We start from the raw sequence: 15,868 nt of genomic DNA, 5'->3' as shown, positions 1-15,868 counted from the left end.
TTTCTTTTCTTTTTTTGGTTAATTTTATGTAACATTTTTCTTTTAAAAATAACCTGTACTTGTTAGCCAGACAATTAAATTGATTGACTGTGCATTCTGACAATACTTGAAACAAAAAAACCTGTGTATGTTTCGGAAGATTTAGGCATCATGGAATATAGCTGAAAAATATCTTACAATGGACTGTGCTAATTAATCTAACATTCTTAGGACATTGAAGTATCATATACAAGCAGTAGAAGAGCTGCAAGAAATTGAATCAATATTGATAGATGTGCCTGGAAGACCTTAGATATTATTACTGATTTCAATTATTTCAAGACAGACTGATAGGAAGCCAGCCATACTTTGTTTGCGGCATGCAGGGAAAAAAAAAAGATCTCTCTCGCTGACAGAAATTAAACAAGCTGACAAATTCCTAGAACAAAATCAAAGAACAAAAGAAAATAAAAAAGATTTAACTGTGAATAAAGCCACAAGATAGTTCCATTAGTAGGATTGCAGCTTCTTCCACATCATGTGGAAGCACTTGTCGTAAGGCTGGATTTTTGCTCAAACTTAATGCAAGATTCTTGAAACAAAGCTTCTTTTGGCTCTGAAGAGGTGGATTGGGAGGCTTGTTGCTCAGTTTCTTGCCTTGCACAACATGGCTCGTCCGCAGTTTCTTTACCTTGCTGTTTACCTTACTCTTCGTCGAAGATGATGATGCCTCAACGGAAATAACCGCGCCATTTTCAGCCGCTGCCATAGCTCGTCTGGCCTTCCTTTGTCGAATCCCACAGGCATTGCAAAGTGACTGCATCATAAAAAAACAAATTTGCATTTTTTAGCAATCATTTTTTATGCATACATCAACAATTCTCCTTAATTTATCGTGTGTGCTTTGGTTTATAATTTCTTATAAATATATAAACCTTAGGACCGCGAGGGCCGCTCCTCCAAAGTGGGGTTGAGGTGGTGTTACAGTCAGAGCAGACTCTAATATTGCTGTTGCTAGAGGAGTTGTTGTCGGTATTCTGACATTGCTGATTGTAAAACTTGAGCATAAATTTCATTGGTTGATGATCAGTTTCTGAGCGATTTGAGTTGGTCATTTCTTGCATCATAGTCATCCTTGAGGGCATCCAATTGCCTGAACTATCACAGCTTCCTTCAGTACCGTCCTCCGTTTTCGACGAGAATAATTTGTGGAAATTGCTATCATCATCATCATCATCATTTACCACAGGTTGGAATGAAGATGATGGAAATAGTTTATGATCGCTCGATCTGCCAAGTGATATGCTGTACTTGTCAACCTGATCAGATCAACATCAAAGTATACAAAGTTACTCAAGCAAGCCATACATATATACACCTATTAATTGATCAAAGAATATTACAATTATATATATCATGAATGTTAATAAACACTAATCCTCATGGAACTTAAGAATTAGTGGAGGATGAAATTAAAGAAAAAAAAACTAAGATCAAAAGATTCTGTGAGATTAAATGCAAACAGTTGTTGATTAATTACACGACACAAACACTCATCATGTTATGATCATGTAAATATTGGCATTAGAAAAGGATGTACGGGCACCACACAGTGCTTCTCTACACCAGAAGTTGAGATCACATTGAAAAATAAAATGGTAAGACAACAAAAGAAAAATGAAAACATGAAACCATGCAATTAAAGTATGCTGTCCTTGCCTCGTGATCATCATGCTGGCGCGACTCTGCAAGTTTGCTTTCTCTTTGTTCATGAGTCTTGTTAAAGAAATTAGTAGGACCTGAGAGAGAAGTGGCAGCTTGATGCGGTGACAGAAAGAGCTGCAGGTGTTGCTCCTCTTTAAGATCCACAAAAGGGAAAGAAGACGATGCTGGGTTCAGACAGACGGGAGTCATGGAGGGCGAGAGGGAGAATATGGGATAGGATAGAATAGCGAGCAAGCAAGTCCAAAAGGGCTTTAATTAATAGTAGCAGGAGTCTTATAAAGGAAGGGGTAAAGGGCAAGAAGAGGCCTGAAAGCCTTTCACGTGACCGCATGTCACCCAAGCAAACAAATTATATAAAGACAAATTAAAAGGAGGTGTAGACTGCTACTACTCGACTCAGTATGACAAATCCGTATCTGCTGTATTCGCCTCATTACCAGATCAAAATTAACTCCATGAATTAGATATACACAGCTTGCTATATGTCTTTTTTGCTGCATTTAAGGTTAAGGTTGATGTGCCCTACATATCACATGCCTTTATTTGTCCTTAGGGTCGTTGATATCAAAGCCCATAAATGCGTTTCCAACTTTGAAAGCAAGTTGCAATCATATTATTCCTTAAGATCTACATGTATATAAGCGTATATGTAATGAAGCTGAATATGTACGTAGTGTTACACTGGTTTGAGTAGCTAGGTTACCCTACGACAAATGATTGCCAGAAGAAAAAAGAGATAAAATCATCTAATGTCTTGATCGTCATTGAGATGTTTTATTCTCTTAATTTTAGGATGAAAAATTGAGACTTCTTGTATCACCTTGTCACATAATTAAAAGCGTCTGATTGGTTATAAATCTAGCAGGGGGTGTTGATCTTGAGGGTGTGTGTTTGAATTTTTAACTCAAGCACGGTATAATTCTTGCAAATCAATGGAGATATATACAAGCATGGGAGAGAGGTGCTTTAGAGGTTTGTGCAGACATATGAGGAAATGGGTGGGCAGAGATTTGCATGGGAGATAGCATCCCCTCTTAGCCTTGCCAAAAGGCACTATAATTAGGAGGCCTGGCCTGTAGCTAGGGACAGCGACAGCCTCTTTAGTCCCCACACAAATTTCGATCAACTTGTTTCCTTCTGATCTTTCCAATTTTGTTTTACCACCATCCGTTAAAAGGAGAAATTTTCCAGCTTTTTCTTTGATCTGTCTCTTTGATTCATCAAAGAAAGCTCAGATATCGAGATGGAAAAGTCTCTCTAAAGCCTAAAGCCACATATATATATATATATATAGATGGACTAATATTGTTCCAGATATGGGAAGAGCTACCAAAATTAGCTAAAAGATAGAGCATGGAAAGCCCTTTTTGTATCTTTAGGTTTAGGACCTAGGGTTTACTTCTCCAATATTCACACATAGGCAGCTAAAGCTCACACAAGTCGAGATACCCAAAAAAACATTTGAGCAAAAAAAATGTTTGGTCAATCCAAAAAGGTCTTTAACAAGAAGAAATATCAATGCTAAGAAAAATCAGTGTCAAATTATATATATAAAAAAAAATGTTCACCTGAATTAATTTATTAAGTTCATAACCTAAATTATTTAACTAGAAATATCAAATTTAAAAAAACTCTTAAACTCAATTTTAAACTAATCAAATTTTAAAACATAAAATTTAAAGAAAAAAATCAATTATACAAAAAGATTAAAAAAATTACAATTATAAACCAAAAAAATACTCAAGCCTCACCTGAATTAATTCGTTAAACCCACGAGTCAAGTTATGGGATTGAAATAACTTGATAAAAAAGAAAATGAGGAAGATCATGAAACCCACTTTTTAAAAAACCATTGTTGTCTTATAAAGCCTGTAACCTGAGCCATTTAATTGGAAGCACCAAATATAAAAAAAATAAAAACAAGAATCTTAATTCTCGACAAACCAAAAATTAAAAGATAAAATTACAAAAAAAAAAAAAAATCAACCATGCAAAAGGATTCTAAAGAAGAAAGAGTATTAAAAGCCAAAAAAAAAAGACACGAATCCACCTTCGTTAACTCGCAAAACCCATTAAATTATTATAGTTATAAAATAATACTCATTAAATTACTCATCATTTCTTCAATTCTAACATACATAAGTTACAAAATCATCCTTAATTTCATTAAGTGAAAAATTAAATCTATTTTCTCCAAATCCCAAACAAATCCACTAACCATGTAAAAAAAACCAGTTTTCTAACCTTTTTAAAATATAATATTTTAGCTTTATAATAAGGTGTAAATATCTCACTTTAATGGGTGTTCATATATTTTACACTATTAATTCTCCTTTTTTTCATGTTTATTTTATGCATTAGAAAGTTTGTTAGGCAATGGATTATATATATATATATATATAATAGACTAGATATGGGTATGCACTATGCTGTGAATCCACAAATTTCCCCCCTTTAAAAAATGATATCTAGATGTTGCAAATGCATTTCAAAATAATAATAAAAAATTAAAAATAAATAACTCGGATTATAGCCTTGATCGGGTTCATAAAGTGGTTTCATTTTAATCAAAGGATTAAAAAATTTGGCAACGATAGTAATTGGACAAAGTTTAAAACAAAAGACCATGATAATTTAGAGAAAAAAAAACCTTTGGAAGTACATAGTTGTATAAAAAGAAAAAAAAAAATATCCAAGTTAGCATGATAGATATGTAACATGGTAATATCAGGCATGCCAACTTAAGTTATCTCGTAAAACTCGTGGCTAGACTATGAGATCGAGATAACCAAATTAAAAAAAAATAAAGAATACCATAAAGCTAATTTTAAAAAATATATATATTGTTGAATGCTGGAATTTGAAAAGAAAATAATCCAAAAAAAAAAGAGATTAGCATTAGCATTGCAAACTCATAACCCAAGTTATTATACCGGAAACACTATACATAAAAAAATGTGAAGCCCAACCTATGACAAATGAAATTCCAAAGAATAAAATCAGGATAAAAAATCAATGAGATAAAATAATTCAAAATAAAAAATAGCAATTAATAGAGTGAGAGTGAAAATCAAAATCAAAAAATAAAATTAGATTGAAAAATGAAATTAAAAACAATTAAAATTTTTATTCAAAAAATTAAAATTTTGAAAAAATTTGAAAAAACTTATAAATAACAAATTAGACTTGAAGGATTATATTTGTGTGTGAGTGCTCAGTAAAAATGCCTGACGGTTTAGGTGGTTTTTTTATTATTTTAATTAATCTATAAAGTCCAATTGTTTATTAAAACTCAATTAATTATCAGCCTCTCCTCTCCAAAGCTGTCTTTTTGTCATTAAATATTTGGAATTATAATAATGATGATGATTTAAAGTATTTTTTATTTAAAAATATATTAAAATAATTTTTTTTATTTTAAATAAATTTTTTTTAATATTAATATATCACAATAATCTAAAAATATTAAAAAAATTATTTTAAATTAAAAAAAAAAAATGTAAATGTAGACATCGCTTTCCAAACACACGTAAATCGATATCTTATCTCAAATTCGACCTCTCAAATCTCATTAAAATTAGCTAAATCATTTTGGAAGAAAGACAAAACAACTGTACGAAACATTATCAGATCATACCTGAGGAATAAGTGATTCACAGAGCTCCTCGCTTTGGCACCACCCAGAGGGAAATGTTCTGTTTCTCTTCACACAACTCAATGACTTCGGTTGACCACATAAATTTGCATTATTTCCAATCCCTTTGGATTGATCCGAGATTTTTTAAGTTCATAAAACTGGCTACGTATGAGTCACTCCTGTTCATGGATGTACTGAACTCCGACAGATATGACATGACTCCGGTGACGGAGACATTTTCACCGAACAGCTTGAAGAGCGTCTCCTGGCTAGTGCTGTTGCTTCTCTGATAATTTGATTCCTCAGCTAATCAAGGGCTGCCAGGAGCAACAAAGGGGCCTTTCCTCAATGCATGGAATCGTTCTGGAAAAGAGAGAGTTTCAAGCACTGTGAATTTTTCTTGCATACTTCGATTATCTGAAAACGCAAACATTAATTCAGGCAACGAATAATTCTGTAAATGCAGCCAGGATTGATAGAAATAAAATGTAGATTTGCGTGCAAATTGACATCTTTGCATACCCACAGGGAGATCTCTACTATCCATGTGCTTGGTAATTAAATGATGGATCATCCAATCAGGCAATGCCATGATGCACTGCGCCTGGATAAACCGCCACACATGCAATATGATTTGATGGAAATGTGAATCAAGCTCCCATTTGAGCCCAAGTTCTATAGAATGTGATATTTTTTACTAATTATTTGGCCCATGAATAAAAAGGACGGAGGGTCACTGATCTCTCTCTTGTGTAAATTTGATAATAACTGATAGATATTCTGAAAATATTTTAATGCCTTTTACAGTGAACTCATTAACCAAAGCTGAAACAAAAGGGATTTTTACTGGAACTTGTGAGTGAAGATATTGTTTATTGTTTTGCCCCTCACGCCAATAGATTTAAAACTAGTTATTTGTAGTATTAAAGTGTTTTCACATGGCTCATTCATTATTATTAAATTAACTAGGAAAAAATAAGTATTTTTCTCACCTCAGTTACATAGTGAAATGATTAAAATACAATGAAGATAAAAAATTTATAAAACTGTGGGCAGTTTTTATAATTATCATGTCAGATGAGGGACAATTTAATATTTGACTAGACATAGAAAATAATAATAAAAAATAAAAACACATCATGAAACTATCAAAATACATTTAAAAGCCAAAAAATTTAAGATTTTGTCTTATGGGGCTTTTTTTTAACAAAGGTTTTTTTGTTATTATCAAGTCAGTAGAGCGATAATTGAGTCTTTTAATTAAGAAATCAAATAATAAAAAAAAAATAGTTGGCACAGGTTTTGCACATGCCAACATGTGAAAGGCGTCTATATTTGATTTCATCCTTTAATATTTAATTGATTATAAATTAGAATTCATGATTTTTTTAGATAGTGTGCTTCGGGTTTAATAATCTAAGTCATGGGTTTGAAAAGCTTACGCAGGTTGACATTTTAAAAAAAATTAGTTTTGTAATTTCTTTTATTTTTTTATTAGGTTATTTCAATCTCATGATCTGGGCTGCGAGTTCACGAGATAATCCAAGTTGACTCACCCTAATTATCAGGGTCACATGTTTGTCATGCTAACTCGGGTTATCAAGGCTAATTTTTAGGTCTTTTTTTCCCTATTTTATCCTTTTTGTATTTAATGGCTTACCAATTAAGTTATAGTATCTTTTTGAAAAAACAATTCTCAAGATTACATGATCATTTTAAAAAAAATTGATTAATTCATCTAATGTCTTTAATTATTTTTTTATCATCTAATTAAAATAAAATCAATTTATTTAACCTAATCAGGTAACCTGAGTCATGAAATCTTTTCATTTTCAAAATATATTTGCGATTGTTGAACATTGTTTTTTATGGGGAAAAAAATAGTTTGGCCTTGTAGTTTAGTGCGGGTCCACACCAAGTACAATATACTAAAAGGAAATAGTAAAATGTTACAGAAATGGTAATTTTATAAATTCTTCTAATTTTCTTAATATAATGGGTATTGTAGAGATACACTTAACTTATTTATTACCATTTTTTTGTTCTTATCTTTGTTTTTTTTGTAATTATTTTTCTTTATACTTTTTTGTTTGGAAAAGAGTTTTTATTTTTAATTCCTTGAAACTTAGAATATTTATCACTTTATATTTACAAGCCCGCATATGAAGGCTTTTAGTTTTTTCTTTTCTTAACGAGGCAGATAAAATATTATCTTTGTTTTTTTAAAAATGAAAGTGCAAACCTGATTTACCAAATCCAGTAGTGCCAAATCTCTTTTTTACATATAGTTTTTTTAAATTGATGTCTTTTTTCTAATATGTATTTTTTAAAATAAATTTTTAATTTATATTTAAATTAATAAGTTTTTAGATTTTCAAATTATTCTAGAGCACTTGGGCTGCAAACACAACAAAATAAAACAAAAGACTAATAATTCCTTGAAACAAAAGAAACAAAAAAGTATTAAGATGATTAGATAGGTACAGGTAGGAGATTCATACTCATACATATGAGGAGATGGGGAAGAAAATAAGAAAATGAGTGGAGATTAAGGATCTTGATTTTGCAATTAACGAAAGTGTTATTTCTTATCATCAAAACTTGGTGTTGATTGTGCCTCTCACACCGTCATATGTGTAACAGCTTACCTCGACTAATGCTCCATTATGAGCAATTATTTCTTATTTTTACTAGACATCATAAGGCGTTATATGCCTTTTTCTTTCAAAACAACTATCACGTACCCAATCAACTCAAAGTTTTGTGACTTTTCAATTGGGCCCATGTACCAAGCAAAAGGAAAAAAATGTTGTTCACGAAGTTTTATTGAGTAACTTTAACTTAAAGTTAAAAAATATTGCTTTTAAAAATATATTGTTTAGAATGTGTATAAATTCTTCCAAAACTGGATTTTGATATTCTAAATCATATATGATATTTTTATTTAATTTTGGTGGTAATATATTTCAATCTGATATAGCTCTAATAGTTAGGGTTACAAGAAAAAGGAGGTAAATAATTAACAAACTTGTACTTATATCCAATATTAAAGTACACCTAAGATTCAGAGCTACACCTGAAGAAGGACAATCTCGTCAGAAAAAAGAAGAAGAGGAAAGAACCTAACAACAAGAATAGGACAAATTAGATATTCTAAAAACTTGATGAAACAGCAATCAGTGTGTATGACCTATTAAGAGCTCATCAATACGAATGATTCTAATAATTCTTCCACACGCTTGGTTGTTACATTCACAGATTCAAACAACATGTCCAGCTCGAACCTGAAAACAACAAGAAAAGTAAAACACCAGAATCTTTTAAAGCAATAATTTATGTAGAGGAGAAGGAAAAAGATTTCTCAACTTCCTACAAGAGACATAACTTTGTGACAGATTTAAAATTGTCTGTGTGTTTTTTTTTTTTTTTTTAATATTGATAAACTAAATTTATTTAATTGTTTAGTTCTCAAGCAACTTAGTTTTATTTTAGTTTTTTATTTTTATTTTCTATGCCTTTGGTCCCGTTGTCTATTTTTTAAAAAAAAAAATAATTAAAGATGTTAAAATGGATGCATTGAAAGCAAAATCTGAATTTTAGATTTCAAAAAAATATTGAAAATTATACATTCTTAAGAAAAAAATATTTTGAAAAGAGAGAAAAAAATTGAGTGATGAGATATATTTCAAAAGGACAGCTATAAAATTAATTTAATTAAAATGATGAGGGTAAATGCATTCTATTTTTTTTTTTTTTAAATTAAGATTTAGTTTAATAAAAGAAATAGTAATATGGAATATTAAGAAACCTAAAATCATTTAACATAAATAAAATATATTTAATATGTTATATTTTTCAATGGTTATTTATATTTCAAAAGCAAAACTGGTTCAAAAGATCATGGTTTGGTGGCTAAAACCAAAACCGAAAAAAAAAATCTGTAATTCAGGTGGCCCACACTACTAAAGTGGTGTGGAAGTTACCATGGGCCTCAATAGCCAGTCCAAAACTGAAATATGGGCTTTCCTATAAAAAAAAATGATGATTTATCAATGAATCACAGAATGTATAGTCCATAGGGTTTGGAAATTTGATTATTCAGATACTGAAATATGGGCATTATTTTACAGTTCATCTCTTGGGCCATTTCGTATTTGGTCTAGCTACTATTTAATTGAGCTTGGATTCGTTAAAATGATTATTCGTATTAATAGTTTTTTTCTTTGTCTTTTTAGCTTAGTTAAACCAAAAAAAAAAAAAGAGTAAAGTAACACAATTTATAAAATAATTAGAAATTGTTGCAGAATCTATGACTTTGTTCGAAATTTAACCCTAAAGACCATTCCCCCCCCTCCCTCTCAAAAAAAAACGCAATAGCTCTTTATTTTTCCAGCCAAAACAAACACAACCGCTCACCATCATCACCTATATTATATGTCTGGTGGTGTATTTAGCACTTTTTCTCTATCAATTTGATGTAATTTATATTTATATTTATAATTTGATATATATTTATATTTATATTGATCTATATTGATCATAGGTTCTAACACCTAACACATTCCCCTTGAGTCCGAAGCCATAACCCAAGCACCCCTTATCCCCAATAGGGTGCGATCATGGCTCACTCAGTGCAGCCCAAGCACAACATGTGCGCTGGGAAGTGTCCAACCCACAAGCAGAAGTCCAAGCACCACATGTGTGCTAGGAAGTGCCTAGTCCCCAGGCAGGCAGCCCATGCTCCACATATGAGCAAGGGGTGTGCCCAACGCCCCTCTAACCTGGTGCTTGGATCATGTAGGCTACAATCTCCCCACATGCCCCCACCAATAGTGCAGTCCATAAGAAATTTAATTTGATTTTATTGAATGTTAGAGTTTTGAATTAAGGATTAGGTTAACTAGATATAATTTAAGTTGATAATTATATTTTTTTTATTAAATAATCAATGAACTTAGGTTGTTTTTTATTGTGAATTAACAAAATTATGTGATGGGGTAGTAAGTGTTGATTTAGGCAAAATTATGGATTATGCTAATTAGATACAGTTTAAGTTGATAATTAAGTTATTTTGTTAAAAAATCAATTATTTTAGGTTGTTGTTGATTGTGAATTAACAAAATTATTTGTTGAAAGAGTTACTATTGATTTAGGTTAAATTATAAATTATATCAAATTACATATAAAATATTAATACAAGTTATGAAATACATGAATTTGATTAATAATTTTGTTAGGGTAGCAAAATTTGATGAAAGCATGTTTTAATTATGCCGATTAATATATGTAGGATCAATATCGTTTTGATTACATTTGGAGTGGAAAGGCCAAATAAATATTTTAATTAAGCATTGTAAATTATTAAAATATTAGTGATTTTAATTGTTTAAATAACTAAATTGATTGATTTTCAGGGCAATGATTCTGTAACACCTCAACAATATATTTTAATGGAGTTACGTGAGCTTGTCCACCCGTTTGTTATTGGAGCTGATTTTATGAGATCAGTTAGTTGCATGACATACATCTTGACCACGTATTGATTATATTAGTTGAGCGATAAAGGCGTGAGACATATACCTTCCATCTACGTGCTGGTGAGATGACACCCACACTTCAAGATGTCGCCATGTTGACCAGTATTCTAATAGATAGAACTCTTATAACAGGTCGTGGAGAGTTTATTGATAGAGATATTTTATATGATCATATATTAGGACGGGTGCCTCCAACTAGTGCTTATATAAGAGACTGCATCAAGTTGACATAGTTAAATATTAATTTTAAGACATCCTCAGCAGATTTGATAAATGACCAATTGATTATGTATGCTCAAGCATACATATTACATATGTTGAAAGGTCTTATTTTCATGAGTATTGTTGGCAATGCAATATCGTTGTTCATTTTTACACTACTTGAGGATTTTTGGGTCATTTCTAATTATAGTTGGAGGGCATGCTTGCATATCTATACTGATAATTATATAAATCATGTCTAAAAAATAAAAAACAAATTGTCATGTGTCTTCTATTTCTTCAGGCATATATATTTTCAATTATTTGATTATTAGAATTAATAGCATTTTAAATATTAACTTATAATTGTCAATGTTAATTAATATAATTCTGTTCATAGGAGCATATTAATGTTGGACGTCTAGATAGTTAGGGTAATAATATGTTTGACACTATCACTTAGATGTCATTATCCATTGGTTATAGGTAATGATAAAATAAAATTGACAATAGTCAACATGTTATTTATATAAATTGAATGTAAAAAAATATACTAATTTTTTTAGCTTATCACATCAAATGGTGTGGGGCTAGATAGTTCACAGTAAACTCTACTCATGTCCACGAGTTTTACCGGGATGAGTTAGACACATAATTGTCATACTAGGTATGTGTTACAAATGTATTGAATTTTTTTTGTTATTTGAATGTAAATTATTTAGTTTTGATTTGCTATCAAATATAAGTCTTTCATATGTTTTGATAGGTCATACAGATGTCATATATAAAGGACTTGATACTTTCAACTTCATTTATGGTGAAAATCCTTATCTTCTTGTCTTAACAAGACGTTATTGCTAACATCAGAATTGAAACTAACTGTACCCATGAAAGTTCTAGGAAATTGTCTTATCTTTCCAGGAAAAAAAATTGAGATCATTTGGACTTCTAGAACTCGAGATATGGGCTAGATACTGAATGGTGTCTAGGCTGCAGGACAGATTTGGACTTCTTCGTTATTGTTATAATTTGGACTTGAAAACGACTTTTTTAAATCTTGGACTCCATATGAAAATGGTAGGCCTATGTACCTTTCCACCCATATAAAGCAGACCTAAATCCAAGATCTACAGCTCCAAATATGACCCAATTACCGAACAATGTTCCAGTTTGGACTGCACCAACATCTCTTTTCTAAGTTTGGCCCTCTCTTTGTCCTTTTAATTTCAATAGTTAAACTCATCAATCAATCCTTTTATTTATGTGATAGGCCTGCATTTAAGATGAACATTTACCATAAATTAAAGGTATCTTATATTATTAGATATTTTATTATAAAACATGTTTTAGTTAAGGAGTTAATAATATTTCAAGTGCAAAATGATGATATAAAACCTTGATAAAAATACACTTTTAAATACTAATCAACTTGCATGACATAAGGGATTTGATATTTGATTAGCACAGGTCATGTTGCACTTCTTTGACATTGTTGAGATGCATTGTCCATATCAGGTAATGCAATAGTTTGGACTATCTCAATATATTGGATTATGTTGATACCGGTGATGAGCTATATAGTATTATTTGATAGGGTATACGTGAGGGGAATTAGTTGGTGATTTATACATCTTACCTAGATCTATGAGATGCTAAGAGATATCGTGTTTTTGAGGAGCGACATCCAAAGATTGATGTAAATACCTACATGAGATGATATATGTCTATTACACATTGTTTATTTACACCTACCTAGTCATGTTTTCTGAGGTGTCCATGTAATCTAATGCATTATGCACCCTGATATCCAAGAAAAAATTGATTGATATGCAATAATATTATTTTAATATAACATTTATTAAATATCAAATTAATTTTATTATTGATGATGATTATTAATTGTTGATTTTTAATGCATGCATATAAATTCATTACTTGGTACAGGAGACTCATAAAGTAATAATGACTATCCATGAAGGTGTTGATGAAATGAGATGTATTGTGGCTAACACCACACTTAATTTATACCGTGGTGAACTTTAAGAGGTTGAACGTCATGAAGCGACATTACCAGAAGATAAGATTGCTTATTATGGGAGTGCTGGGGATGTTTGTCCGTCCACGAGCATCCCAAACTCATCCATAAACATCCCAACCTATTCACGAGCATCTCAGGTCCATCCATAAGCTGGGATAATGTTGGTCCTCCTCACACCAACATAGATATTACAAACTTGTTCTTGAGTTGAAAGAGTTGGGGTGATGCACTAGACCCAATCACGAGTGCTCCAAACCCTTTTACAAGCTGAGACAATTATTAAATATAGTTACATGTTAGTATATGTTATGAGAATTATGAATAGATGTATAGTTGATTTAACTTCAATAAAATATTATGTTATGTTAGTTATCGATCTAATTTTATTACTTATGATTGAATATGGTCTAATTTTGTTATTTATGATTGAATATGTTTTGTGCTATTTATATGAATTGTATTTTTATATTAAAAAATTGATTATTTAAATTGAATGAATTGTTATTTTTCAATACAAAGATAACGACAAAAGAAATTATTCCAGTATCAATCTATTAAAAAAGTCACAGATACTATCTCGTAAATACTAATTATAAGTTAATCAAGCATGCTAGTTCTTAATTATTTATTTGCGTGTGTTATTTTATTTATCGGGCTTATTACCGTTTTAAAATAATGACACTAATTTTTAATCGGTACTTGCACCTTCAGTTTTACCGCTTTCGTTACACCATCCTTTATTATAATGTATTCTTTATTACCTCACTTATTTCTTAGAAACATTTTGTTATTTTTCTCATTATTTTATATATCAAAACACGTTACTAGTTTCTCTATCCTTATAAATTCTAAACCAAAATTTATTTTATGGAGGTCATCCCTTCCATTCTATATCATTATTTATCTATTATTTCTAATCTTGATTTTCATCACTAATTGAAATCACACCACTTTCAGTCTTACGTTTACATGAGGATTTACACATCTGCATATTTAAATTATAAATTTTCAAGGTTTCGCATAAAATCATAAAATGGTTGATGGAAATAAAGTAATATTTAGGAGAGCATTTTAGACATTTGGTGCTTTAATTGATGGGTCTCAATATTGTCGTCTAATTAATATTGATAGTACTCATCTTTATGGAAAGTACAAGGAAAAGTTATTAGTTGTAGTTGTTTATGATGTGAATAATATAGTTTATCCATTGTGTTTTACTATTATGGAAGAAGGGATGAACAGTAAATAGAGTTTGTTTTTATATTTACTCCATGATATGTGATAAGTGGACAAATTAAGTTGTGTATTATATTAGATTTTTCCTAAGCCAATTGAATATCATCGATATTATTTACAACACTTTGTGAGTAACTTCAACACAAAATTTAATAATATTGCCTTAAAAAATATATTGAATAGAATATGTACAAATTCTTCTAAATAGGATTTTATATAAGGTGTTCGTAGAGACTAATGATGCAATCAAAGCATGGTTAAAAAAAAAAGGGCATTATCGTATAATTATGGTGGTCGTCATTATGGAAATATGACCATGAATTTGTCAAAGTTTTTAATAATGTATTTGAAATTATATGTGGCTTGCTTGTTTTGGTTATAATGCTAATAATGTTTTTTTAGATATAATAAATATTTTATGGCCTATAAAGAAAAATTAAATATTTATTTTTTAGTAATGATGTAGTGATGTATTGTGCTCTTAAAAAATCCCAGTTGAAATATTTGATGATGGGGAAACTTCTGCTTAATTATTTATTTGCGCGTGTTATTTTATTTAAAAAATTGTCCGACTTCGCGAAGTTACTTAAGCACTCCGTATTAAACTAGAAATAATTGGTAATCAAATAGTTGACAATTGACGTGATAGCCACCCTGCAGTGCCTCAGTTCGAAACCTGTTTTTGGATTTATAAATATGCAAATTGCAACTATAGAATAAAATTTCTTTTTTGGAATTATTCGGAAATAACTTGTGGGATAACATAAAATTTTTTCCATTCAGTTTCTTTTAGTTTTTTTGAATAAGGAGAATAAAAAAATGTTCATTTATAAAGAAGAATATACTTTTTTTTTTTTACCAAAATAAGGAATACAATAAAATTCTAATCATTTTTCATAAAAAATCCAAACCGTAATTTATATATATCATCTTAATATTTTATATTTGCAATAACTTAATTTTAGATCATTGATTTTATTTTATTTAAATTTAAAATCATCATAAAAACTTTATATTACTCACTGAAAAATATATTTATATCAAATATTATATATTAAATTTATAATGCTAACTAAATATGAAGAAATTACATTGTTAAGAATGCTTGTATATAAAAATATATATATTTCAAAAATAATGAGAATTTTATAAAGAAAAACTCTGGAGAGTTTTGAAGATTTTTTTTTTAAGCCAGGAATAAATTTTCTAAATAAAAAGATATTATATTTAAATAAAATTTCTTTTTTTTCTAGACTTCAATTAAAAAAAAAAAAACAATAAAGTATTAGTTTATTACATGACTTTCTCTGACGTGTGAGCAATGATTGTTGGAGGAGTATCCATCGTGATGTGCTCATCATGGTGAAATTATTCTGCCTCCCGAGGAGATGCATACCAAAACCAACACGGCATGATGCAAAAATACTAGTCATATTTTCCTCCTGGCTATGAAGTCATTTTAGTCCACAATAACATAGTTTATGAAAAGAATTACATTATTATATTACAATTACA

The 15,868-nt window shown here is 30.0% G+C and overlaps 1 protein-coding gene across 1 annotated transcript; it reads right to left on the bottom strand.

The window, feature by feature from the left end:
* Nucleotides 1–275: 275 nt before the first annotated feature.
* Nucleotides 276–1,963, bottom strand: LOC118046007 (GATA transcription factor 21). The gene is made up of 3 exons (XM_035054757.2): nucleotides 1,699–1,963; nucleotides 915–1,298; nucleotides 276–796 (listed from the first exon to the last, which is right to left on the bottom strand). Exons 1-3 carry the CDS (start codon nucleotides 1,891–1,893, stop codon nucleotides 458–460), a joined length of 918 nt encoding a protein of 305 aa, XP_034910648.1. The 5' UTR covers nucleotides 1,894–1,963; the 3' UTR covers nucleotides 276–457.
* Between the last annotated feature and the right edge of the window lie 13,905 nt (nucleotides 1,964–15,868).

This window comes from Populus alba, chromosome 18 (genome assembly GCF_005239225.2).
Source record: "Populus alba chromosome 18, ASM523922v2, whole genome shotgun sequence".
NCBI classification, from domain to species: domain Eukaryota; kingdom Viridiplantae; phylum Streptophyta; class Magnoliopsida; order Malpighiales; family Salicaceae; genus Populus; species Populus alba.
This window is presented reverse-complemented; position numbering and strand designations above follow the sequence as displayed.

Bases quoted from the DNA above. Each gene is read 5' to 3' on its own strand.
- LOC118046007 (XM_035054757.2), bottom strand. From the start codon at position 1,893: ATGACTCCCGTCTGTCTGAACCCAGCATCGTCTTCTTTCCCTTTTGTG. The intron at 1,299-1,698 runs GCAAGGACAGCA...TGATCTGATCAG, and splicing joins GCCAGCATGATGATCACGAG to GTTGACAAGTACAGCATATC. The intron at 797-914 runs GTTTATATATTT...TTTATGATGCAG, and splicing joins GCGGCCCTCGCGGTCCTAAG to TCACTTTGCAATGCCTGTGG.